Genomic DNA, 27,882 nt, shown 5'->3' on the forward strand with positions numbered 1-27,882 from the left:
CATGTAATGCACATAACCACAAATGTTATTTCCAGCAGAGGTTCAAGTGCCTATTATTGTTATCAAGTGCCTACAGCAGAGTCCTATTAATGTCCAAAAAGCTTCTCAATGCCTGTGCTGTGCCTTTATGGAGGAATTTACATCCCATTTTAAACATTCTGGCTGTCATTCAGTCTGTATCTACTTAAGTCTTCACAAGAACCTGGCAAAGACATTTACATCCAGGCTGCATTCCAAGATGGAGAGCGAATAACTTATATTATGTTCTTTTTTTTACTATGTTTAACTACACTGTTGTTTTGCAAGTGTATTGCTCATTTCAGAAAATAGGGGAAAAGATGAATGATTAAATTCTGTTTTAAAAGAGTCAGTAGCAGTAACTGAAAATATAATGAAAACCGTAGTGAACGTTTGGTAGATTTTCTTTTGGAGAATAACAGTGTATAGTGACTACAGTATGTTAAACTACAAAAGTATTTATCAAATTCATATAAGAGACTCATGTTACTTAGACTATTGGCTTAATTTTGCCTTACAAGTGCTTTTACAGTGCATCTGGAAAGTATTCACAGTCACATTTTATGTTACTGCCTTATTTCAAACTGGATCCAAAATGCATTATTGTCCTCAAAATACTACAAACAATACCCCTTAGCACATCTATTTTTGGGCAGTTTCTCCTATTCTTTTTTGCAGTACCTTTCAATCTTCATTAGGTTGGATGGGAATTTTCTCTCCAAGATCTCTCCAGAGATGTTCAATCAGGATCAAGTCTGGGCTCTGGCTGGGCCACTCAAGGACATTCAAAGAGTTGTCCCATAGCCACTCCTTTGTTATCTTGGCTGTGTGCTTCGGGTCGTTGTCCTGTAGAAAGATGAAGCGTCGCCCCAGTCTGAGGTCCAGAGTGCTCTTTCCCTCGATCCCGACTAGTCTCCCAGTTCCTGCCACTGAAAAACATCCTTACAGCATGATGCTGCCACCACCATGCTTCACTGTAGGGATGGTATTGGCCAGAGAATTTTGCTTCTCATGGTTTGAGAGTCCTTCAGGTGCCTTTTGGCAAACTCCAGGTGGGCTGTCATGTGCCTTTTACTGAGAAGTGGCTTCAGTCTGGCCTGATTGGTGGAGTGCTGCAGAGATGGTTGTTCTTCTGGAAGGTTCTCCTCTCTTCACAGAGAAACACTGGAGCTCTTTCAGAGTGACCATCGGGTTTTGGTCACCTCCCTGACTAAGCCCCTTCACCACCAATCGCTTAATTTGGCCCGGGTGGCCCGCTCTAGGAAGAGTCCTGGTGGTTCCAAACTTCTTCCATTTATGGATGATGGAGGCCACTGTGCTTATTGGGACTCTCAATGCTGCCAAAATGTTTCTGTACCCTTTCCCAGATCTGTGCCTCGATACAATCCTGTCTTGGAGGTCTATTTCCCTGGACTTCATGGCTTGGTTTGTGCTCTGACATGCACTGTTAAGTGTGGGACCTTATACAGACAGGTGTGTGCCTTTCCAAATCATGACCAATCAACTGAATTTACCACAAGTGAACTCGAAACAAGTTGTAGAAACATCTCAAGGATGATCAGTGGAAACAGGATGCACCCAAGCTGTGATTTTTGTTAGTTTAATAAATTTGCAAAGATTTCCAACAAACTTCTTTCACATTGTCATTATGGGGTCATTATGAAGTATTGTTTGAAGAATTTTGAGGAAAAAAATAATTTAATCCATTTTGGAATAAGGCTGTAACATAACAAAATGTGGAAAAAGTGAAGAGATGTGAATACTTTCCAGATGCACTGTATAACATATGTGCTAACTTCAGTATAGAAGCAGAACTTTCACAGCCAAGCATTCATTGTTAATACATTAAAAAGTGTGTCATTGGACTCCCAGCCAGGCCAAGCTGGTGTATAACTGGTTTAACTTGGCAACCAGTTGGTTTGTCAGACTAGCTGAACATTCAATATTTAAATATTGAATATTTTAGCCTTTGCTTATTTCCACGATTTCTAAAGATCAGCGTCATTACTTCAATACATTTGTCTTTATGAAGTATATGTTGTGGACTTTTGCTTCACTATATTATAAAGAAAAAAAATTATACTTTTACTTTTATAGATTTCCCAGCATGCTGGTTACAAAATCGTATCACTGATGGTGATTTGCTGGTATTGGTGCACTGATGGTGAAATCATTGAGGGCGCTATAGCCATAAAGGAGAAGTTCACTTCTAGAACCAAAATATACAGATAAGTTACTCACGCTCCTTGTCATCCAATATGTTCATGTCTTTCTTTCTTCAGTCGTAAAGAAATTATGTTTTTTCTCTCTTAAAGGGAGTGCTCCTAATCGTAGCTTGTTATATGTATAAAAGACACCTGTCCACAGAAGCAATCAATCAGATTCCAAACTCTCCACCATGGCCAAGACCAAACAGCTGTCTAATGATGTCAAGGATACGATTTTAGACCTACACAAGGCTGGAATGGACTACAAGACCATCGCCAAGCAGCTTGGTGAGAAGGTGACAACAGTTGCTGCAATTATTCTCGAATGGAAGAAACACAAAATAACCGTCAATCTCCCTCGGTCTGGGGCTCCATGCAAGATCTCACCTCGTGGAGTTTCAAATATCATGAAAACAGTGATGAATCAGCCCAGAACTACACAGGAGGATCTTGTTAATGATCTCAAGGCAGCTGGGACCATAGTCACCAAGAAAACAATTGGTAACACACTACGCCATGAAGGACTGTAATCATGCAAGGTCCCCCTGCTCAAGAAAGCACATGTGCATGCCAGTCTGAAGTCTGCCAGTGAACATCTGAATGATTCAGATGAGAACTGGGTGAAAGTGTTGTTGTCTTCAGATGAGACCAAAATCAAGCTTTTTGGCATCAACTCAACTCGCTGTGTTTTGAGGAAGAGTAATGCTGCCTATGACCTCAAGAACATCCCCACCGTCGAACATGGAGGTGGACAATTATGCTTTGGGAGTGTTTTTCTGCTAAGGTGACAGGGCAATTGCACCACATTATAGGGACGAAGACGAAAATCTTGGGTGAGTACCTTCTTCTCTTAACCAAGGCATTGAAAATGGGTGGTGAATGGGTATTCCAGCATGACAATGACCCAAAACACACGGCCATGGCTCAAGAAGCAGCACGTTAAGGTCCTGGAGTGGCCTAGCCAGTCTTCAGACCTTAATCCCATAGAAAATCCGTGGAGGGAGCTGAAGGTTTGAGTTGTCAAACCTCAGCCTTAAAAACCTAAATGACAGAGAGGATCTGCAAAGAGGAGTCGTGATTGCCAAAAAGGGTTCTGCCACCAAGTACTAAGTCATGTTTTGTGAATAAAATACTTATTTCACTCATTAAAATGCAAATCAATTTTTCTGTTTTTTTTTTGTTTGTTTGTTTGTTTGTTTGTTGTTCTGTCTCTCACTGTTCAAATAAACCTACCATTAAAATTATAGACTGATCATTTTCTTGTCATTGGGCAAACGTACAAAATCTGACTTGAAAATTCTGTTGAGGGCACTATTACTGTAATGCTCTGTGATGTTTTAAAGTAAAGTAGCATTTGCACTACACCTAAACCTGCCCGAAAGTATGAACAAAAGTGAATGTGAATGTGACGAGTCGGCTGCCTCCCCTCAATTATTATCACCACCCCTCATCACTGAAGCCTCATCACTGCCGCTGCCGCTGCTTAAATGCCGAGCGCGCCTCTCCTCGGGAGACCGGTCTCTTCCCCAGTGCATGCATGCTGGTGTCCTCGTGGGTCCAGGAAGGGTTCGTAGAGGGAAGCCAGCTCTGCCAAGACGACGAGCTGCCGGACCAGCGGTCCAGACGATGACCACACCCGTGGAGGCTGACGGGCCAGATGCCGGGCCGTTGATTCCCCCTGGAAGTGCCGTGTAGGCGGAGGAGGACGTCGAGCCCCGGACCTGAGCGGGGAGCGTGTGCGACCGCCGGACTCCGCCCCTTACCTGGACCCTTCCCTACCGAACACTGCCCCTCCTTCACGGAATCCCCTGCACTCGAGGATCCCCTGTTCATCTGGACACTTTTTACCCCTTTGGACACTTGTTTTATTTTATTATGTTTAATAAAAGCCTCTCCGAGGCCTGATGCCACAATCGCAGACATGCCATTTTAGCTTTTTTCTATCACATCTTTCAGCTCTTTCATCTTGAGTCATGTTTTTCACGGGATTCAGACCCAAGGATTCCACATCCTAAATCCAATTCCGTGCCGGCTGAGCTACCAAGCAAGCTTGTTATGTCCGGTGTTCTGACAATTTGTGCTACCCCAATCCTAAACCTACCCTTACACTAAAATACAGCGTTGGTAGCATAATATGATAGGAGCATTATTTGTCAGAACACCAGAAAGCAAAACATAAGGAGCTCTAATCATAACTGTGTATGAAAACGATTACAAGTGCTCACTGTTTTACCACCTTGAGTGTTTATTTCTGATGGAAATTGCAGTGATATGTACTTATTGGTACATATTCACATCCTGCGAAAAAGTTCCCACAGGTTAATTTTCGTCATGAGACCAGGCTGAGTTTAACCCAATTTCCATATCTTTACATTTACTTAAGTATGGCAGTTGGAACAGACCAAATTAAGTCCTTATTCAATGAAAATTCCTGCTACTTTGTGGCAGCTCTCGAATTATATTGTCCATGTGGCCTGAATCCGTGCTGCTTAGTGGGAATGACCAGAGGCGTAGCAATAGGGCAACTTTTTGCATGTTGTATAAATGTATATTTAGGTAACAAAGATATATTAATGAAATAATCTTTTAGAAGGGCCTCATCTATTCATTTTGCCTGGGGCCCCCACTTCACCTTGGTTTGCCTCTGGGAATGACAACATGGTGTAAACCTTTTTTGATTTACAAATAATGTTTCAGAACTTTGGAATTCAAGATTATCAGTGAATAATGACTTGAAAGTTTCAAATGATGATGGAGGCAGGATATTTTTGGAAAGTGTGGCCTCTATGTCGCTTTTGACAGGGCAGTTTGTAAACGGTGAGGAACATGGTGATTCTGTGACGCTTCAGATCCATCATCATTTGATGGAGAGTAGACTAGATGATCAGAGAGTAAGGAGGAGAGGTCAAGGGATATGAGGGGAGAGAAAAGGACGTGACAGAGAGTTTGGGGCGTCTCTGGAGGCCAATAACGGACACACAGATTGATGCTGGGTTGTTGAATGATGTGGCAATCATCATCTATGTGGCAGAGGTGACCCTGCCATTGCATTAGGAGGCCATGCCATAGTCATTTCACAACTTATGAGTCGCCCATATTTTGCGGACAAATGTTAAAAGTGGCAACAGCAGCACAGGGACATGACCGCAAGCAGTCACTCACTCAAAACCGACTGCTACCTCTGTGCTGGATAGAACATCCACAGGAACTTCATAGATAAGCTGATGCACAATACCTAATGACATCTGATAAGATTCAAATGCTGTGTGGTATCTAGAATCATACTAGTAATTGTACGACATACCATTGCAACATATGCAAAAAATGAATTAAAACACCAAAAATTATAAATATATAAATTATTTTACAAATGAGCATTTAGATATTTAATGTTTGTTTTCTTTTTTTAAATTTTCAGTCTCTTCTGCTCACCAAGCCTGCATTTATTTGATCCAAAGTACAGCACACATAGTAAAAATGTTGAACTATTTTCACTATTAAAAAAAAAACAGTTTTCTGTTTAAATAGATTTTAAAATGTAAATTATTCAAAATCGATAATGAAGTGTAGTTCCTAATCTTATCGGTCTAGAAAATCACAGCTTTACACTTTCTGCTGGTATTAGTACATGATATAACTACAGAAGAGTCAAGTTTTAAATAGGAATAATATCGAAACTCATTGGTCATTTTTGAATGCGATGCTACTGGACTAATAGGATTCAATGATCTATGCTGAGCTATGCTAAAAGTGAAAAACTGCTGAATGGATTTCAAAACGTAAAACACACCTTATTAACTCGGGGGGAGTTGGAGAATGAGCCTATTTCCCCAAAAAATAGTGGAGTGTTCCTTTAAGAAACTAAAGTGCATATCCGATGAAAACTTTAAAAACTCATACTGGAGCTGAAAGCCATCAGATTTGAAAAGTGCAATTCCTTTCAAATGTAAGTGCTATTGGCATTGGTGTCTAGAAAGTGTTTCCTAAATTATCACCCTGCTGAAAAAACCAGCATATGCTGGTTAGGTATGTTTTGGTTTTAGCTGGTATATGCTGGTCCTTTGCTGGTTTATGCTGGTCCCTTGCTGGTTTATGCTGGTCCTTAGCTGGTTAATGCTGGTCCTTTGCTGGTTTATGCTGGTCATGTTGCTGGTCTAGGACCAGCATAAACCAGCAAAGGACCAGCATTAACCAGCAACATGACCAGCATAAACCAGCAAAAACCAGCAAGGGACCAGCATAAACCAGCAAAGGACCAGCATATACCAGCTAAAACCAGCATCCCAGCACCAAAACATACCTAACCAGCATATGCTGGTTTTTTCAGCAGGGCAGCACAGAGCACACATGTAAATTATTTTCATGACTGCATTGTACTACGTCATATAAAGAAACTTCCAGCTCGAAGGACAATTTGTTGGAAGGGGAAAAACTTTATCAATGATAGGTTCTTCTGTGAATACTCTGAAAACACTCATTTTATCATGATGTGCCTGATGTGACGCCTCACTGAGGGACAGCAATAAAACAAATGAAAGCCAGTAGGCTTGTCTATCAAACAGAATGAAGGATAACATTATTCCTGTCCTGTCGAGTCTCAGTGTGCAATCATTAATACTTTTCTTTTGATAACTGTCTTTTGATAACTACAGATATGATGCTGATCTAGATCAGGGACACTTTTACCATACAATGATGCAACTCACTGAAAAACTATCAGGTATGAAACATCATTCGAGAAGTCGCAACTGTTTCCTGAAATCTTCATAACTTTTTAACTTAATTTGTTGTTTGAACCACGGTAGTCCAACAATAAACTGTAGAATGTTAATGATGTCACACATGTGATGGAGTAATAACTTTTAATTGATCAGTTAAAGGATGAATTAAGGTCCATAACTGATATGATATAAAATGTTTTTTTCATGTTTTGTTATGGTACAGCCTTATGTTAAACTGCTTTAAATTACTTTTTTTTCCTACATCAATCTACAGTTCATTCCATTATGACAAAGCAAAAACAAAATTGACACAACTTTAAATATATTAAAAAATAAACTAAACTGAAATAAGTACATTGCATAAGTATTCATACCCTTAACTCAGTACTTAGCTGAAACACCTTTACAGCCTTTTTGGGAATGATGCAACAAGCTTTGCACATCAGCATTTGGTAATTATCTTACATTCTTCCTCCTACCTCTTCACCTCTCAAGCTCTATCAGTTTGGATGGGGACAGATGCACATTTTCAGGTTTCTCCAGAAATGTTTGGTTGGGTTCTGAATGCTCTGTACTGGGTTTTCATTAATGTTATCTCTATATTTTGCTGTGTTGAGTCCCTCAGTCTCTGCCGCTGAAAAACAACCCCACAACATGAGACTTCTTCTAGCACACTTTATTTCTGGGATGGTACTCTGCAGCTGATGAGAAGTACCTGGTTTCCTCCATACATGATGCACGGAATTGAATTTCATCAGAGCAGAAATTCTTGTTTCTCACAGTCTGAGGTCTTTTTTTTTTTTTTTTTTGCAAATTCCAAGTGTGTTTTAATGTGTCTTTACTGAGTAGAGGATTGAGTCTTGCCACACTGCCATAGAGCCCAGATCAGTGGAGTGTTGCAATGATGTTTGTCCTTCTGTAGGTATCTCCACATATGGTCATGGAGCTCAACTAGAGTGTCCATCATGATCTTGGTCACCACTCTAACCAAAGTCCTTCTCCAATAATTTCTCAGTTTGGCCAGGAAGACAGCTCTAGGAGGAGTATCTAGTTGTTTCAAACTTTTTCATTAAGAGTAATGGAGACAACATGCTTCTGTGAACATTCAATGCAGCAGATTTTTTTTTTCTGAACTCTTCACCAAAATAGTGTAAAGAAGTGTGGTTTGATGGAATCCTGTTTCTGACCTCTACAGGCACCTTTTTACTTCAGGGCTTGGTTTTTGCACTGATGTGTATTTTCAGCTGTTAGACCTTTTTATTAAGATGTTTGTCTTTCCAAATCATACCCATTCAATTGAATTTGCCACAGGTTAACTCCACTCAAAGTCTAGTAACATCTACAAGAAATATGAATGCTCCTGAGCTAAATTTCAACTGTCCGAGATAAGGGTATGAATACTTTTGAATATTTTTAATGAATTTGCAAAGATGTTAAAACCCTGTTTTTTTGCCTTGCCATTCTGGTGTATGGAGTGATGTGGGGAAAAAGTAATTTAAAGCAGTTTAACATAAGACATTAAACATAATAAACTGATGCGCGCTACAGTTGCAGGCGCGCTACGTTCGGATTCCTTAAAGGGGCCGCACCATATATAGATGTTCGTGTTTCTGTGAATTCTTTAATATTATGAATTTCAATAAATACATATTATGTGTTTTTATTTGTGTGTATTCATATAGGCTGCAATTTATTGTGGGTTACAGGTGCACACAAACATGCAGTGTTACTCTAAAAAAGTACAATTTAAAAGTAATTAATCAACAAACAAAAAAATAATAATAATAAGATCATACAGGACAAAGTGATATTTCATTTAAAAATGACAATAACCAATAAGATTATATGAATCAATAAAAGATTCTACAGGACAAAGTGAAATCCCATTAAATAAAATACTGTCCAATAAGATTCTAAAAATCAAGTAAAATCCTACAGGACAAAGTGAAACTCAATTACAATAAATTGTGATGTCCAATGGGATTCTAAAAATCAAATAAATTCCTACAGGACAAAGTGAAATTCCATTAAAACAAAAAGTAATGCCCAATAGGATTTTAAGAATCAAATAAAATCCTACAGGACAAAGTGAAATTCCATTAAAATAGCTCAGAGTGTCCTAAAGGATTCTAAGAATCCAATAAAATCCTACAGGACAAACTGAAATCCCATTAAAATGAATTGTAATATCCAATAGGATTCTGAGAACCAAATAAAATCCTACAGGACAAAGTGAAATTCCATTAGAATAAATCAGAATGTCCAATAGGATTCTAAGAATCCAATAAAATTCTACAGGACAAAGTGAAATTCCATTAAAATAAATCGTAAAGTCCAATAGGACTCTAAGAATCCAATAAAATTCTACAGGACAAAGTGAAATTCCATTAGAATTAATCAGAATGTCCAATAGGATTCTAAGAATCCAATAAAATTCTACAGGACAAAGTGAAATTCCATTAAAATAAATAGTAAAGTCCAATAGGATTCTAAGAATCCACTAAGATCCTATAGGATAAACTGAAATTCCAATAGGATTTTTTGACAAGGGAAGGCAGCAACATAACAAAATGTGAAAAAAAAAATGAAGTGGTATGAATACTTTCTCAAGGCACTGTATAAAACTAATATGGTATCCGATATACTTTTGCTCTTTACTGCTGCATTTACAAATGTTTTAGTGCATTGAAGTCATAATGGAAAGATTATGAGCTGAATGCACATGAATAGCACTGTGAACCATGGGAAACCAGGATCTTGCTAAGCTAGATTTGTGTCATTGAAAAATAAGGTGGATACAATGGATGCAGTATCTGGTATATGTATCTAAATATATAAAATCACTTTTTATGCAATAAAACTAGTTAAATTACACATACAAACTATAATAGTATTGTACATGTATGATTTAAACTACAATTCAAAATTCAACTTGGGTTTTAAAAAACATAAATCCTTGAAATATGTTAGAGATGATTGAAAGCAACGATTAAGGACACTTTTTGGAAAGCTCAGTTCACCACATTTACCTTTACACAATGTAAAATGTAATATGTGTTTCATAATGTTTTCATGATAATAATTGCTCTATCTCTGTCTTTTTCTTTCTTATTCTCTCTCTCTCTTAGGATAAGCAGGGTGAATGTTGAGACAGACTGGATAAATCTCCACACTGATTGGTTCATCATCTCACTGTCACCTCACGCCTGGTGTTGAAGGTTACTTATGAATAAATGAATCGGATTTTGACATTAGCTCATCCTCCCCATTTCGAGAATTAATTCCACTGTTGATTTCGCTCTGGGAATAAATCCTTCGCTTTCACGTTCTTGATGGCGGTTTTAAGCCGACGCTGTCTGCATTGTCAATTGCTAATGAGCTAGCATACTGTTTACCCGTCATGCCTGGTGCACTGCTGCACATGGGGTGACGGCTGCCTGTTTTTAATGATCTTATGTGCCGTACACATCAGAGGCAAGGGACCATCAGGCTCTTATCGACAGATGTTTAAGTCAAAATGGAATCACAAGGCACAGCTGTTAGCCAAGTTGTGCAGAAAGAGCAGCTAACCTTCCCAGAGACATCTGAACACCTTTTACTGGCCTCAAGTGTAAAACTAATGTGTGTTGGATGGATTGTAGTTTTAGATTCTCAAACATCCATTTTTCAAAGTCAGTTTGCTAAGTCTGTGAGTTATGTCTGTTGGTTTAAAAATGGTTATTTAACTTTGTGGACAAGAATAGGTAGATAAACAATGGACTATAAATAAATGCCTAGTGCCTAACATGAAATAGACCAGGCTATATAATTATTTACAATGAAGTGCTTGAAATAGATCGTGTTTGGATCACAAAGGAAAAATATTTTTTAAATCCTGCACAAAAGTATTATCAAATGATCTTGTGTGACTTACGTAATATATTCAAAGTATTCTGAGGGCATATGAGGAACTGTTGAAAACAAACAGAAATTTTATTTATAATTGTGTTTTGGTTGTGTTTGGTTTGTGATTTAGCAGACATGGGAATTGAGCCCATGACTTTGGTGTGGATAATGCTATTTTCTGTTGTTTGAACTACAGGGAAGGAGCGAGGGGTGGACCTTCATGCTTCAGAAAATGTAAAAATGAAAAAAAAATTTTTTTTTCGTGCAATCAGGTTGGAATGACAGATGTGAACGCAAGAACTTGGTTTATATCCTCCTTTCAGAATCTGCAAAATGTTAATTATTTTACCAAAATAAGAGGGATAATACTGTTACTGTTTATTTAGTACTAACCTGAATAATATATTTCACATAAAAGATGTTTACATATAGTCCACAAGAGAAAATAATAGTTGAATTTATAAAAATGACCCCTTTCAAAAGTTTACATCCCCTTGATTCTTAATACTGTTTTTTTTTTTTTTGTTAAGTGATAGTTGTTCATGTGTCCCTTGTTTGTCATAAACAGTTAAACTGACTGCTGTTCTTCAGAAAAAAAATCCTTCAGGTCCCACAAATTCAATGGTTTTCCAGCATTTTTGTGTATTTGAACACTTTCCAACAATGACTGTATGATTTTGAGATCCATATTTTCACACTGAGGACAACTGAGGGACTATGCAACTATTACAAAAGTGTCAAATGCTCACTGATGCTCCAGAAGGAAAAAAACATGCATTAAGAGATCTTCAAACATTTTGAATTTGAAGATCATGGAAAATTTTTACTTATTTAGTCTTCAGTGAAACATGTAAATATAGCCTGTAGCCTTTAAAGAGCAGAACGAAAATATATTTCTGCAAAATAAAAATAAAAAACCCACACATCTCCATTCTATTCAAAAGTTTTCACTTCCTGGCTCTGAATGCATGGCGTTTCCTTCTGGAGAATCAGTGAGCGTTTGAACCTTCTGTAATAGTTGCATATGAGTCCCTCATTTGTCCTCAGTGTGAAAAGATGGATCTCAAAATCATACAGTCATTGTTGGAAAAGGTTCAAATACACAAAAATACTGGAAAACCAAACATATAGTGTACTATGTTAACATCTTTTATGTGAAATATCTTATTCAGGTTAGTACTAAATAAATAATAACATGCATTTTGTATGATCCCTCTTATTTTGGTAAAATAATTACAATTTTGCAGATTCTGAAAGGGGAATGTAAACTTGTGACTTAGCTGACTTTAATTACCTAATTTAATGCTGATTACTGGTAAAATTCACTGCAAAACAACACAAAAAAGGTAGCAATTTCTGAGAAAAGTCACTGCAAATTCTGTCATGTTGTGCTGCAATAATCAGGAAAAACGTCCTGGGAAATCCTGTCGGGACCAGACAATGCTGCAACATCTCTGACAGCATCATCCTAGCTATTTCCCACACTTCTTTGTTCATAACTAAGTGATTTTGAGAAATTACCAAGCTGCCAAAAGTGTCTGTACAGATGTATACCCGTCATGATAAACATGAGCATCTGAAGTGTTGAGACTCGCATTGTCACATGCTGTCAGAAACAGGACGCCCTGCTCTGCACTTTGGGGCCTGTCAGTGTCTTTAATTCTTGCTGTCACCCAGGCAGAGAAGGTTTTATTATTTGTTTGTGAGATGGCGAGACATGTCAGACCAAACTGGGGGAGTTTATAGATGAAATCTTTCTGGAGGCTGGCTTATGTCACAGCATGACGGAATGGAAGACTCCAGTGAAGGGTCAGAGGGCTGCTAGAATTGCTTTTGTCTCTGCCAGATGCTACCCAGTGGCCCCTGGAACTTCTTCAGAAAACAGGATGACTGTGTAGAGACTAGTGATCTGAACCTAGTGAGCTGCCTACGGCACTATTTTAAGGCAACATACTGATGCAAAGTCTGTCCTAAAACATATTTTGGAATTTGAAAACTTTTAACTTCCTACAAACAACTCATAAGACTTGCCTATGGGGAATCAAGAATCAAGAAAGAATAAGAAAAGGGAGAGAAATAATGCATAACGACAAAAACAACAATAAAATGCTATGTGGTGTGTTCAATCTTAATCTCTATATATCTTAATCTGTGTAAGGCATGAAGATATTATATATTATGATATATGATATAATAAGATAAAATATATTAAGATATAGATTTTTTTATTTTATAATTTTTATTTTGAATAAAAAGCATAAATCGACAAAAAATGTCGAAAATTTAAAAAATAAATGTGGTTGACATGCAAAATTGTATAGCATAAGACTTTTAAGTGTTATCTTCACTAAGATTTGTTAGATGGAAAACCTTTTTATGAAAAAAAAGGTCTAAATAGCTTATGCAAATTTAATGCATTTCTAATTATAAAATAATTGTATAAATACATCTTTTTTAGGGAGGAAGTTATGTGTACTGGAAAACATGACAAATATACTTCTTAAAAATGATTTTGACAGTTTAGCAGCACATATATGATGAATCAAACCTGAGTGTAATGGAACAAACAGCTGTCACTTCTGTCATGAAATTTTAATAACTACAGTCTGTCAGGAACAGGTAAGGTGAGGTGAGGAGGCATGGGTTAAGTTAGTCCTTTGAGTTGGAACCAAGCTCTGCATTCCCAACGGATGAGTCCTGCTTTCTCGTTCCCATCATGCCAGTGGACTCGCTTGACTGTCTTGGATGCCCGGGGGTCTCTTTACCTTTGAATAATGAAGAGGGCATGTGCTGCACCCAGCCTCTAACACCAGCACACTGTGATGCTACATTAGTTCTGCTGCGTTTCGAAGAGGTCAGGGCTATTTATCAAACCTCAGGTACCATACTCCACAAAGAGGTGTTAAATTCATTCATGGAGCCACTGACCCTTGCATTTAGAGATTTAGGATGTGTGAAACAATCTTCTACATTGCAAATACAGGAAGCTTTTTGAGGTTTCCACTTAGCTAGGTTAAAAAAATCTGGTTTGCTTACAACTAAAGTGCCATAAGACAGTTGTTTACAGCTCGTATCTTTAAATTTATAGTTTCTTTGTTACTACACAATTACTACACTAGCTACTATTAGCAACCCAGATTTTTCTAACCAAAAATGATTGTCTGTGGTAAAATACTGTAAAATATCTATGATATAAAACTTGTTAATTGGTTAATATAAAGTTTCCTTGTGTACTATATACGGTGAATAACTGTAATAGACATAACCTTACATTTATTGTAAAAACACTGGTTGACATAAAGGTCAAGTTCTGTTATAAAACACTAGATGGAGCAGGCTGATGAGACTTGATATCTGATGATATCACAGCATTAAACTATATGACACAAGCTGATTGGCTCATGTTGGCTCATATGCAGCCAATGAGCTTCCTGCTTTACATTTAATGGCTGGTTAGCATTCACTAGAGCAGTGGTTCTCAATCCTGGTCCTGGGGGACCCCTGCTCTGCACATTTTGCATGTCTCCCTTATTTAACCCACCTGATTGAGATCATCAGCTCATTAGTAGAGATCCATGAACTGAACTAACAAGCTGAAGATCTCAGTCGGGTGTGTTAAATAAGAGAGACATGCAAAATGTGCATAGCAGGGGTCCTCCAGGACCAGGATTGAGAACCACTGCACTAGAGCATTTCGCAGCACGTTTTCAGAGTTCCTCTGAAACCCTCTACCTTCCCCAGCTCCACCTGTATAGATGTGCTATGGGTTATTATATATGGTACTTGTGCAACAGCAGTATGTCTTAAATACTCATTTGTAGCAATAGCCAAAAATATATTGTATGGGTCAAAATGATCAATTTTTCTTTTATGCCAAAAATCATTAAGATATAAAGTAAAGATCATGTTCCATGAAGATATTTTGTAAATGTTCTACCGTCAATATATCAAAACTTAATTTTTGATTAATAATATGCATTGCTATGAACTTCTTTTGGACAACCTCAAAGGCGATTTTCTCAATATTTAGATTTTTTGCACCCTCAGATTCCAGATTTTTAAACAGTTGTATCTCGGCCAAATATTGTCCTATCATAACATAATCATACTCTGGATCAATGAAAAAATGGACCCTTATGACTGGTTTTATGGTCCAGGATCACATTTAGACCAAACATATTAACCCTCTGGGGTCTGAGAGAAGATGTTTGGACATGGTAAATCATTGTCATATCTATTACCATGCAAAAATCTTAAAAGAGCTGTCACAATAGAACTATGTTTCAGTTATGTGCTAGGGTTTTATGTCATATCTAATGCTGTCAAAAAAAAAAAAAAAAAAAAAAACTTGAAAAAATAGTAGATGGCCATGTTGATAAGCACTTATGTCGGGGGTTAAGAGATACTTTTTTTATCTTCTTCTCTTTTTTGGGCTCAAAACTTTTGGAGTGAAATAGTACAGTCAATGATAACTTTCTAGTGTGCATGTGTCAACTGCCTGTCTACTTTGAAAGACAGGCTACTTCGACTATTCCCCTAAGATGCATGAAAAAACAGCATAGGGCCCCCGAAACACCAAGGGGCCCCTGCTCTCAAAGATGATAGAATTTTAGTTTCGTCTTTGAATTTAGCTGGCAGTTCTGAGAATATGATAATGTTTATTTCTTTTAATGCTGTGCGCTGTCCCCCCGACGTAAAAATCAGTCAGATCATTTATTTTTAATGTCGTATAGTCTCTGGCTCGAGACTAAAAAAACTGCATACCGAGCCATGAAAGAGACAGTGTTTCTCAAGTGCATTCCGTGAGAATGTTTCGAGATGGAGTGAAACACGGACAAATTTGTTTCTTTCATTCAACACAGTTTTGCATAGGGCCCCCAGAAGTCTAGGATTGGCACTGGCCTGGACCATTAGCAGATCGTACAAAACATACAAATGAGAATATAGCCGCCAATTAGCCACCCATTTCTCAAAACATAAAATAGTTACAAATTACCAGAAGAGTGTGTTGGGTTATCATGACTCCTAGCATAGTGAAGCACTCCATGCAACATTCAAACTGAGATCCTACAGTGTTTGAAATTGGTTGGAAACTCTTTCTAATTATACCTGTTTTTTTTATTTCCTTTGTTTCCAACAGCTTTAAAATAGCTACCTCACCAAGACTATCATTTACTCGCTATCTCATTGTTCTAAACCTGCGCGACTTTCCGTATTCTAGAGGAGATAATCTTTTATAGATATTTTGAATAATGTTGGTAGCTAAACCATTTATTGTCATAGCTGCTAAATATAATGAATACTGTAAGAACTCCCATTGGATAAGAGAGTTCTTATATTTTCTGTAATATGCTAGGTCTTTGAACATCTTGCTGGCAGATGCATGTAGAAAAGCTGTATATCAGTTGGTACATCATCCATTTACTGGCTAGTGAAGTGTAGAACATTGCTGCAGTTTAGCAAGTGACCACCATATGGCACTCTCGCAGCATCAAACTCTCATGCGGCAAGAATATGAACCTGCAGGGCTGCTGTTTCTTGCCTTCACCAGCCGTGATCGCTACAGAAACAGTGAGTGTGCTTTTAATGCCATGCCAAGCAAAAGAAACGCTGCTTATCTCCCCACTGCCATACTAAGAGATCACCATTGTTCACAGACACATCTTTGGCCCATTATGGCCTTCCTGCATGGGTCTTTGCCGCTTCTTTCTCTGTAAGCTCAACTACACAATCAGAGCATAAGAACTCCCATTGGACAGCTCTGAGCCACCACGGCTTCAGATACAAAGCACCATAGGAGCAGTCCCCCTTAAAAGGCCTTGTCTCCATTCGAGGGGTTCCCATGGACACTATGAGTCTTCACATCTACTTAACAGCTGTTGTATTTCACAGAACGAGTAAACCAGCCACTCTTGTCTTGGAGAGAGAGAGGAGAGATTTGGCCAGCTGCTGTGTGGTCTCTCTTGTGCTCTGTGAGACTCATTTGTAATGATGGTGAGAGCTTTTAAATTGGAGTTCTGGTTGGAATGAGAGCTGCTTCTCAGAGGGTTGAACCACTTTGGATGTGTTGGGCCCTCTACTATCTCAGCAGTTGTTCTTTATGTGATGTTGAAGACCCCCTACCAGGTGAATGTGTGCTTCCTGTGGTGACAGGAAGCTAGAAAAAGCACTTTAAGCTGCAATATTTACATACTACGCTGCTGTTCCACTTTGGGAATCAAAGGTCCTAGGAAAGTGTTTTTCAAACTCAGAATTCGGGGAAAGAAGCTGTGCTAATTGCTTTTTTACAAGCTCAAATAGATGGTCTGCACATGATCAAAACTGCAACAATTATGTTTGATTCGCTGGCAAATGTGTTCATTGAAATGTTTCTGTTTGCTGACCTTCAAAGAACTTCAATCTGCAATTTTTGTGTGAAAGATGCTATAGTAATTACATTTTAAGTCTTTGTGTTGGAGAGTTTTATGTCTTTCTGTTGGTTAGCCAGGGAAAAATGAAGCTTTTTAAGCCTAACTCAACAATATGCAAACAAAAGATGTGCATTAGTTGCATAATTTATGCTTTATTTATGTATTTTATACTGTGTTGAAGTCTGGTTGGAAATACAAAACAACAACTACAAAAGCAGAGTAATAACATTGTAATAAATTGCATATAAAACAATTATAAGTCAGTAATAAAGCTGCTGTGATTGTTTTATATTTAATTTGATTAATTTGTCCAAACAATCAAGTGAAACAAGTTTCCAGAGTTTTTTTTTTTTTTTACTTGCATATTGTAATTACATAATTTTGACACGGCAAGATCACTCCATTATCATTCTCATGCACACAGAAATAGAAAGATTGTGTAGACCAACTATTCAGCTATTTCTTATTCAACACATACAAATTTGCACAGGCAACAATTACAAAACATTTCAGTTGTTCTCATTTGTAAATACGGTTATTTGTCATGATAAAGCTCAGAGGGCTTTTTACGCAGAGTACTCTATAGTACTGCTTTCATTGTATTCGCTCTCAAAATGATCCTTAAAATAGGCGACCCAGAAGCCCTTGAGCAGCATTATCAGATCATAAGACTATATCTAAAGCTCTCAAAGCCAATCCCAAGAACATGAAGGCTTTAAAATAATAAGATATTATCCTCAATTATAGGACCAAGCTCTTTCGTTTAGCCAGGCTATGAAAAGACACCGTGTAAAGATGATTACAGGGCTGTTGTGCTAATAGCACCACTTCAATTCACTTACATTTTTTCCCTCTCGTATGACATATGTCTCTTCCTCGTGGCACAAATATACACTCTCAGACTCACAAAGAAGAACTACATCTCCCATCAGTGTAGCTTTAGAAAGTTGGTTCCCCTGCGAGCTGAATTTATTGTGGGTGGCGGAGTTCCCTCACCACCGGCCTTTAGAAATTAATTTAGTGCAGGCAGTACAGGTGTTCCCAATAAAACAACACTGCCCACAGGAGGCACATGAAGAGAAAGTGAGTGTTAGAAATGAAAGCGAGTGTTATATTGGAATGGTGAGTAGACAGATATGTGACCGTTTTTGTTAAAACGCAAAGGAAATCATTTGACAAGTGCGGTTTACTTTGCTGTGTTCACATTCTGGTATTACCTACTGAAGCAAGAAGTGTGGGTTGGACATATGAAAAGGGTTATCGCTTTTTTATAATAGCAAATATGCTTTGGTTATGCTACCATTCCAACTCTCTGCCTATAAATAAAACTGGTATTTGTTAAGTGAATGTGAACTTTATTATGAACTGCAACTTTACATGGCTAATGCTCTTGTTGTATTAAGAATCAGCGCAGAGATGTTAGAGAACAGTAAGTATGGCCTAAATGTTAGAAGATGTATAACAGTATTAAATTTGAAAATAAATTAACATTATAAATTAACAACAACAACAACAAATTGGCTATTCAGATACGGTCCAAATTTGATCAACATGTTTTGAATAGCTGTTTTTGAATACTGTTAAAAAAAATCAAGGAAGTGGTATTTATTGCATTTATTTATTATTGCATCTTTAATAAAAACAGGTCAAAAATTAGGTGAACAGGAGTGTGAAATCAAATCATAATAATATATTTTCATAAAAAAGGAAGCTTTTTTAGCTCTAACGCAACAATATGCAAACAAAGAATGTGCATTTGGTGCATAATTTATGCTTTATTTATGTTTTTTATGCTGTGCTGAAGTCTCATTGGAAATACAAAACAGCAGCTAAGAAAACATAGTAATAACTTTGTAATAAACTCCATATAAAACATTTATTTCAATACTAAAGCTGATTTCTTAGTAGGAAAGTGATTTCTTTTATTTAATTTGATTAATTTGTCAAAATTAATCAAATTAAGTGAAACAAATTTTAGTTTTAACTAAGTTTTTAATCAAAGTCAGAGTTTCCACCTACACTCTTCTTCACTGTGATGCCATAGAAAAAATATTTTTGGTTCCACAAAGAACCATTCAGTCAAAAGTTCCTTTAAAGAACCATCTCTTTCTTCTTTTTATATTCCGAAGAACCTTCTTTCGTTACAAAGAACCTTTTATAAAACAGAATATTAAAGGTTCTTTATTGAACCATTTAGACAAAAAAAGGTTCTTCTATGGCATTGTGAGGCACCTTTATTTTTAAGACGGTAATTACAGGTTCAATAAAGATTTTTTTATTTGCATATCGTAATTACATCGTTATGTATTTATTGCATATTCTTTAAAGAACTGGTCAAAAATTACCTAAAGACAACAGAAGTGTGAAATCAAATCATAATAATATATATTTTCATATACCATCTGTTGCAGCCTACAGAATCTAACACCTTTTGCTGTGGTGATAATGAATCCTGTACTTTCTAAGTGAAATAGTTTAGAAATACAGTTTAATATTTAACATTGCCATGCATGTTCGGTCAATTTTAGGACATTCTGTTGAATTTAGATATCTTTGGATGTCCCCTGTCAAAACAACCAGAAGCTGGACAGAGGCTTGGCATGAAAATAGGAATTTGAAATGTGGTAAGGCATTAATCTTAATGATGGATATGCTGCCTGCAGAGAAACCTAGAGAATCCCTAATGATGTTGGGCACAGTTGGAGGGATCTTGCCATCCAGATGATAATTCAGGAGGGAGTAGAATGTTCTTGGCTGAGTCATTTAGCAGCATAAGGGCAGTTTTGACAAGTTTGACCTTATAATGTGCAACATTCCTTTATAAAAACTCTTTTAACTGGTCAAGAAAAACTTTAGTAAAGAGTTACTTTACATATATCACAAGCATGAGACAAAAATTTGTGGAAAAGATGAGTTGCCTAGGCTCATATCGTAAGAGGCAATGCTTTAAAAGCACTTTCCAGTTTAATATAAATGCCACTTTTCAGGTTTTTATTTATTGACTTCAGTGAGGTAAAGAGGAGAAAAGAACTGCTTCCTATTTATATATTTTAAAATGTAACTTAATCCTGTGATGGCAATTTTCAGCAGTCATTACTCCAGTCTTCAGTGTCACATGATTCTTCTTCTTCAGAAATCATTCTGATATGCTAATTTCATGCTCAAGAAACATTTCTTATTATCAGTGTTAAAATGTCAATGTTTAATCAGTTTTGTGGCAACTTTTTTTACTTTTTTGTATTAATGTATTTTTGTCTTTTCTGTCACTTTCAATTTAATGCTTTCAGTAAGTGTATATGACAGTCTAATAATAATGATGTCTGTTATACAAATAATATTAAATATAGTCAAACAGGGTATCTAAACCTGGTGATTTCACTTTTATTACCTAGTGTAGCATTAATTCACTCTTCCAAATATTTGAAGCATTAAGAAAACATTGAGGAAAAAAAGAACGTTGAGGAAAAACACCTCAGGGCTCAGTGTTTAGTTTCAATAGGTAGAAGTAATAAATTTGTACAATAAATGAGACTTCAAACAGCTTGTGGGTCCTTGTCAAACTTATTGACCTTGTTCTTATTGTAGTCAAGTGGGATTTTGACTGCAAAAAAGGTTCAATCTCGCAGTCAGTATCGCACTGCAGCCAGAGTCAATGAAGTGTCAAAGGCACACTTATGAAGCTGCCACAACTGGCATTCCGGTCCTCTGGCTGAGCAGAAATAAGACATGACACACTGGCTAGTGTCCAGTACAGTATGTAAGTCAATCTCTCATGGCCTTTCCTGTTAAACAGGTGTCATGGTATCCATCCACAACACTGGACATGGTCCCCATCCTATCAGAAGTGGTGTATTTTTCTCAGGTTTGGGGCGAGTGACCAATCGCAAAATATTGAAGCAAATAAAGTTCAACTTCTTCACAAATGTGCTTTATTTATCTTTGCACTACTCAAAACCTTATTCAATCTCTTATTCAAAACTATCAGAACTGTACTTGGACTAAATGGAAAGTTCTCTATTTTGAATTTTAGCGTAGACCAAGCCAACGCTATCTCATGACTAATTTGTACGTATTTTTTGTTTTTGTATAATTTTTCTAGACCTCAGTGATGGGTAGGTTTAGGAGTAGGTAGTTTGTACAAATTCATACAAATTGGGCAACTCGTAAAATACGTACGATTTAGCAAATTCATACAAGTGAGTTCATACAAAGTTGCACGAATTAGCCACCTTGTTAAATATGTACAAATTACCATGAGTTGCCCAAGCAGGATGACCATCAGAGTTGGGTACAAGACATTACACAATTATGTATTACTGTATTCTAATTACGTTTTTTGCTAAACCAAGAGCTAAACATTTAGATTTAATGAAAGAATCATATTTCAAAATGTTGCACTCGATTTCATATATTTTAGAGTCTGGCATTATAATTTAGGCTTTCTATAGATATATTTTTCATGTCTGTGTGTCAAGTATTCGCTTAGTTTCGGTTCATTTTCAAGATGCGGTTCAGAAGGAAGTTCACAGAGATGGCAAAAAGCACATCCCATTTTTTTCCTTTATTTTACAAAAGCACAATGTTTTGTTGATATTGTGAGTGTACACAAATAAAAGTACACTTATCTGTTTCAAATGATTAAGAATGTTACGTTTAAGTTCTAGAAATATAGTAAGTCTTTAAATCAAGTTGCTGTTTTCATACTTCTGTAATATTTTTCAGTCTATTTCACTTTGTAGTGTATTTTTTAAGGTTTGATATATTTAAAAAATAACTTGAAAGTGAAATAATTGGTAACTTGATTACTATTACATGCAGTAATCAGTAAAGTAATCAAATTGTAATTTTAAAGTAATAATTAGTGCATTACTTTACATCTGATAACAATTGGTAACACTTTAAAATAAGGTTCAGTTTGTTAACATTAGTTGGTGCATTAGATAACCCAGTCCCTAATCCTAACGATGAACAATAGTTTTACCTCATTCTTACCAAAACATACATACTTACTTTATGTACTTTATGTACGTGTTTGTTTGTTTCTTTCTTTATTTTTACATTTTATCTAGGATGGAAGATTTTGTATTGAGAACTTACATTCAGTCCACACATTAACATACCAAAATAAAATATAAAAAAAATCACAATGTGTCTTGATGACAAATATTGTTGAAAGACTTGATTTTCCACAGATATGCAAGGTAGAATAATGCAATTTTTATAGGGCCACAAATATATATTATATTTTGTAATAAAAATGCAAAATACAGTTTCATGTTTGGTAATAAATATTTATAGCCAGTAAATTTCCGTACTTTACCCACCATTGGTAGGTAAAAAAAATCCATTTTGCTCCGTGCATACACCTCTTAACCCTTCAATAATTTCCCTGTCAGCTGGTGACAGTCTCCACATTGAAAGGGTTTTTTTTCCCAGTGACCAGTGGTGCCCTGTCTCTTGTTGTCTTCCAGCAGGTTAGTAAGCAGCAGATTGTTCACGGATCTTCTAGATTAGCCATCAGCATTTTCACAATCTTTTTAACTCTAGCCTGTTAGATTGTGTCACTGCCGCTAAGACATCCATTCAGCTAAGTGATTTATGCTTAATACAGAGGTCTTCTTTCTGGCTCATGGTCTCTGTGGTCTACTCAGCTTCAAACAGTAGAGCTTTGATCTGTGTGAGGGGAATCGAGGCAATCACATCTTTCAGTGCTGTGCTCAAGGTTGAGTCAATAACCTGTTAATGCACCTGCAGGGCCATGTGCATGCCACGAAAAATGGTGTCCTCTGAGTCATCCTGAAAAGTTGAGGAATATAAAACTGAGAGAGTGTCTGTTGGTCCATTTTACTTCAAGTAACGGCCACAATGACATCACTAGTCAACAAATCAAAACCTTGACTCGGGATATACTTTTAAACACTTTGTTATGTACTAACTAGAGAGGTCAAAAGTTTACATACACCTTGCAGAATCTGCAAAATGTTAATTATTTTACCAAAATAAGAGGGATCATACAAATTGCATGTTAATTTTTATTTAGCACTGACCTGAATGAGATATTTCACATAAAAGAATTTTACATATAGTCCACAAGAGAAAATATTAGTTAAATGTATTAAAAATTACCCTGTTCAAAAGTTTACATACACGTGATTATTAATATTGTGCTTTTAACTGAATGATCCACAGTTTTTTTTTTTTTTTTTTTTTAGTGATAGTTGTTCATGAGTTTGTCCTGAACAGTTAAACTAACCACTGTTCTTCAGAAAAATCCTTCAGGTCCCACAAATTCTTTGGTATTTCAGCATTCTTCGTATGTGTAAACATAACTGGCAATAAAGCTCATTCTGATTCAGATTTTTGTGTATTTGAGATTCATCTTTTCACACTGAGGACAACTGAGGGACTTATATGCAACTATTACAAAAGGTTCAAATGCTCACTGATGCTTCAGAAGTAAACACAATGCATTAAGAATGTGAAAATCAGGGTAAATCAAACTTATTTTGTATGTATCTTCTATAGCTTCTGAAGGGCAGTACTAAATGAAAAAAATATGATATTTAGGCAAAATAAAAATAAAAATTCTGTTCAAAAGTTTCTGAAGAGGAGTACTACATTTAAAAAAAAGTTATTCTTAATCTTCATTCTGTTCAAAAGTTTACACCCCTGGCTCTTAATGCATGTTTTTTTCCATCTGGAGCATCAGTGAGCGTTTGAACCTTCTGTAATAGTTGCAAATGAGTCCCTCAGTTGTCCTCAGTGGATCCACAGCTGTGGATCATTCAGGTAACAACACAGTATTAGGAATCAGGTGTATGTAAACTTTTGAAACAGGGTCATTTTTATAAACTCTATTATTTTCTTTTGTGGACTATATGTAAACATCTTTTATGTGAAATATCTTATTCAGGTCAGTACTAAATACAAAATAATATGCATTTTGTATGTTCCCTCTTATTTTGGTAAAATAATTAACATTTTGTAAATTCTGCAAGGTGTATGTAAACTTTTGACCTGTATAATATACCAGCTAAACACCAACTTGGCTGGACTGGGAGACCAGAAAAAGCCAGCTTGAACCAGTTAAGACCAGCAATCCCCAATTTATATTCAGCAGAATTCCCCAGGTAAAAGAGTAATCCCATAAAATGTCACATCCAGATTCAATTCTGATGTCTTCTACCATTTTCAATAAATGTTTTAGACAACATTTTTATAATTATACTTGATAGTTTGTTAAACATACTGTATGTACAGTTCACATGATACACTTTAAAGCATGGCCTGACCGATTTTCATGGTTTTAGAGGCACTTTTCAGGTTTGTTAGCCTAGAAAACTGACTATGTACCAGCTAAACCAGCTTTAACTAGCTAAGACCAGCGAATTATCAGGGTTTATATTTCAGCAAGATCCCCCAGAGGAATCTATTAAAACAGATGTCAGATCTAATTTCCGAAGAAACTGCTACTAGTCAATTTGTAAATGTTATTCATACCACAACCTTAGGAATGATAATTAGAACATTTACATCCCTTCTCCTGAGCCATCGTCATTATCTTATCTTATTTTTTTTCTTTATTTTTTTTCCAGGTGACTGCAGGGGCTTTCCCCCATCACCGTTGAACTGGGCCTTGGTGTGGTGAAATGAAGATGAAAGGCCCCCGTGTGGTGTAATCAGATTGTCTCCTGCAGTTGGGTCTCGTATTCATCTTCTCTTGGCAACCTGCTGCTCCACAAACTCTGGCTGACATAAATCACAATTGGGCCCCAGTCAGCTTTCATTCCCATAGAGCCACTGAGAGACCAAATTCAGCCCACAGGAACCCTGAGCTCAGGTCACAATCAGCTCAGCCTGAACTTTATTTACAATGGCTGCTGTTGTTTGTTGTAAAAGAAAACTCTAATTAAGATGGATTCCTAGTTAATAACATCATGATGTTGTCTTCAGGGGCATCACAGTGACTTTCTTTGCTGGATTCCCCAATTGGAGCCAAAAGTAGACATGAGGTGGCTTTTTACCAAGGCTCTTCGTGGTTTCTTTCAGGTTATGTGTCATGTTCTACAATGCCGCTGAGTTTGAAGCAAGGTTGGTTTCCAGAAGTAAATCTGTCTTGTAACTCTGTAATGCAATGAAAAACAAAGTTTTATGGCTTATTGGTGGCACTTGTGCCAACATTACTATTACTCTTGCTCATTTAAACCCTAACCCAAGTTGTCTCACACCATTTGTGCTATGGGCCTGTTTACTCCTGGTCCTTTAATGCACTTTTTTCTTATCGGATAGCTATCTATTCATGAAAAAAGCATGTGTAAAAATGTAATAGCCTGTATGACAATTTTTTATCCAGATATGACTGCTGTTGCAACACAATCATCTGTATTAAAAGTATTGAGACTAAATTATTTTACCAGTGCCGATGCAGCTCTCTCTACTATTGCTGTCTGTGATCTTGAGCTTAACTATTATTTTGCAGAGAAACATTTATGTGGCAAAGTGTAAACAAATCTGATCAGTAAAAACACATTAAGTGTCCAAGTGTATCTCACTTTTGGCCTGGTATTTTCACCTGTCAAGCGATAAGAGGGGTGCAACAGAGGCCAGCTGGTAGGGCTGCGCAGTAAACCTTGTAGCTTTCTTGTTAGCGCGTCCACCTTCCACACTTGCTGTCACTTGTTCGAGCCCTGCTCAGAGTGGTCCGAGTGGAACCGGTTGCATGGGCAAAAAATCACAAACTTAAGCTACATAAATATAATAGAATACAATATTATGGGCTAGATTTACTAAACAGCAAATTAGCGTTAGAGTGAAATTCCGTAAGAGCTCTGATGGGAGGGAAAAATTCTGTGTGTGATTTATTGACAATACGGAAATTAAAGAACACAGACGCAGCCAGATCATTTCCATAATGACCAGCGCAATCTACCAAGAGCAGCGCACATTACGCCTGATTTAAGACATGCTTTTTTGGGCGTTAAATAATGGTGCAAATACAAGTGATCTGACATGCACGTGATTCATTTTAATACTCCCCTCCCCCCCCCCCCCCATAAATGTTGTGTCTAAAACTCCTACAAATGCATTTTCAATAAGGTCAGGCGCAAAAGTAAGCATTTCCACGCCTTTTCAGCGCTAATTCTTCTATGCACGTCTTTAGTAAATCCTGAAAGTACTATTTTGACACCAAAAGATGGTTTACACTGACTGGAGTAAAGTTTGAGTACAACAATGTGACTTGATTCTTAACCACCCTAGCACAACGCATCACTGGAGAAATAAGCTACGTAGTCACAACCATACAGTAGTAACATGGTTGAATCTCTTGAATAGGCCACTATTTTACCATTCATAATACCGAATCTGCCATTTTGTCCAACAAACAAGCCAGACAGGAGAGTAGATTAATGTCTATGGACTATGTGTGTACTGACATCTTTCCCACAGTTGCCAGTTGGGAAAGCTATTAATGTCAGATTACTATAGTTTTACAACAGTTACAACAGAATTGCTTTTTTAAAATCTTGAAAACACTGAATAATTAGCATATACTTTACTCGAGTTCACCTGGCTATCTAGTCCTGACGGTAAATGGTAAACGAACTTGGCTTCCTGTACTCAATTGAGGCTTGAACACGAGGCTCAGCTTGAGCTCAGAGTTCAACACCCTATTGCGGTACTGCATAGAGAGAAAATAATAGAAATAGAGTAGATGGGGAGGTGGAGGGATGCCGGAAGAATTGACGCTGGGGCGGTACAATGAGTGCTGCTTATAGGCTTGTAATTAAGGCTAGGTATGGAGTTTACCTAGCCTTAATAATACTTAATAATACTTTTCAATCCTTTTTAGGCACCGACCAAACTGCCATGAGACCATTGAGTATCGAAAAACGTCTTGTTGTTTGGTACCAAACTTCGATACCTAAGGAGTTAATCTTGTCAGTGTCAGTGAGCCAAAAGCATGCAGCACTAAATATGTTAGACTTGAAGCAGTGCTGTGCAGATCAATCTGTGTTTGACATCAGAGTACAGTGAGAGTGATTTAAAAGCATATCAGTCTGCTCTCTATAGTTCTTGCGATACTTTAATGTCACACGTGCAATGCTGCATCAAGTTGATACCAACTTCTATAGATGTAAGGCTACGTTTACACTGGTGCGTTTTTGTTTAAAACTGTGCTTTAAAATGAAAACGATCCTCGTCCATACTGAATTGTACAGAAAAAAGTCCAAACTACACTTTCAAAAGTTTTCACCAGATTCAACTTAAAAACCTAAGTTCAGCAGCTGCCTTAAAATTTTAAGTTTAATCAGCTTAAAACTACAAGTCATTTTAACTTATTACAATAAAAATTAGTTGATTTAATTTGTGAGTTGAAATGACTTAAGTTGATTTAACATAACATTTTAAGGCATCTGCTAAACTTAAGTTTTTAAGTTGAAACTGGTAAAAACTTTTTACAGTGTACACGATCGAAAATGTTACGTGACGTGACCATTCATGCATCATGCTAATGACACATTGACAGGTGTAGGTGATTAACTAATAATGACATAACGAGGGCAGGAACAGGAAATAACCAAATATGGGCACAAGGAAGAAACCAACGCAAACAATCCAGGGGTGTGACAGTTGCCTAAC

At 36.9% G+C, this 27,882-nt stretch overlaps 1 protein-coding gene across 1 annotated transcript in view; it reads right to left on the bottom strand.

The window, feature by feature from the left end:
• Positions 1-702: 702 nt before the first annotated feature.
• celsr1a (cadherin EGF LAG seven-pass G-type receptor 1a) overlaps positions 703-27,882 on the bottom strand; it is a 149,181-nt gene continuing 122,001 nt past the window's right edge. The window contains exons 36-37 of the mRNA XM_073837828.1: positions 1,025-1,165; positions 703-941 (exon numbers count right to left, since the gene is read on the bottom strand). Of these exons, the coding sequence (XP_073693929.1) occupies positions 703-941; positions 1,025-1,165 (380 nt within the window). The remainder of the gene's footprint in view (positions 942-1,024; positions 1,166-27,882) is intronic.

The sequence above is a fragment of the Garra rufa genome, chromosome 4, assembly GCF_049309525.1.
Source record: "Garra rufa chromosome 4, GarRuf1.0, whole genome shotgun sequence".
Taxonomy (NCBI): Eukaryota; Metazoa; Chordata; class Actinopteri; order Cypriniformes; family Cyprinidae; genus Garra; species Garra rufa.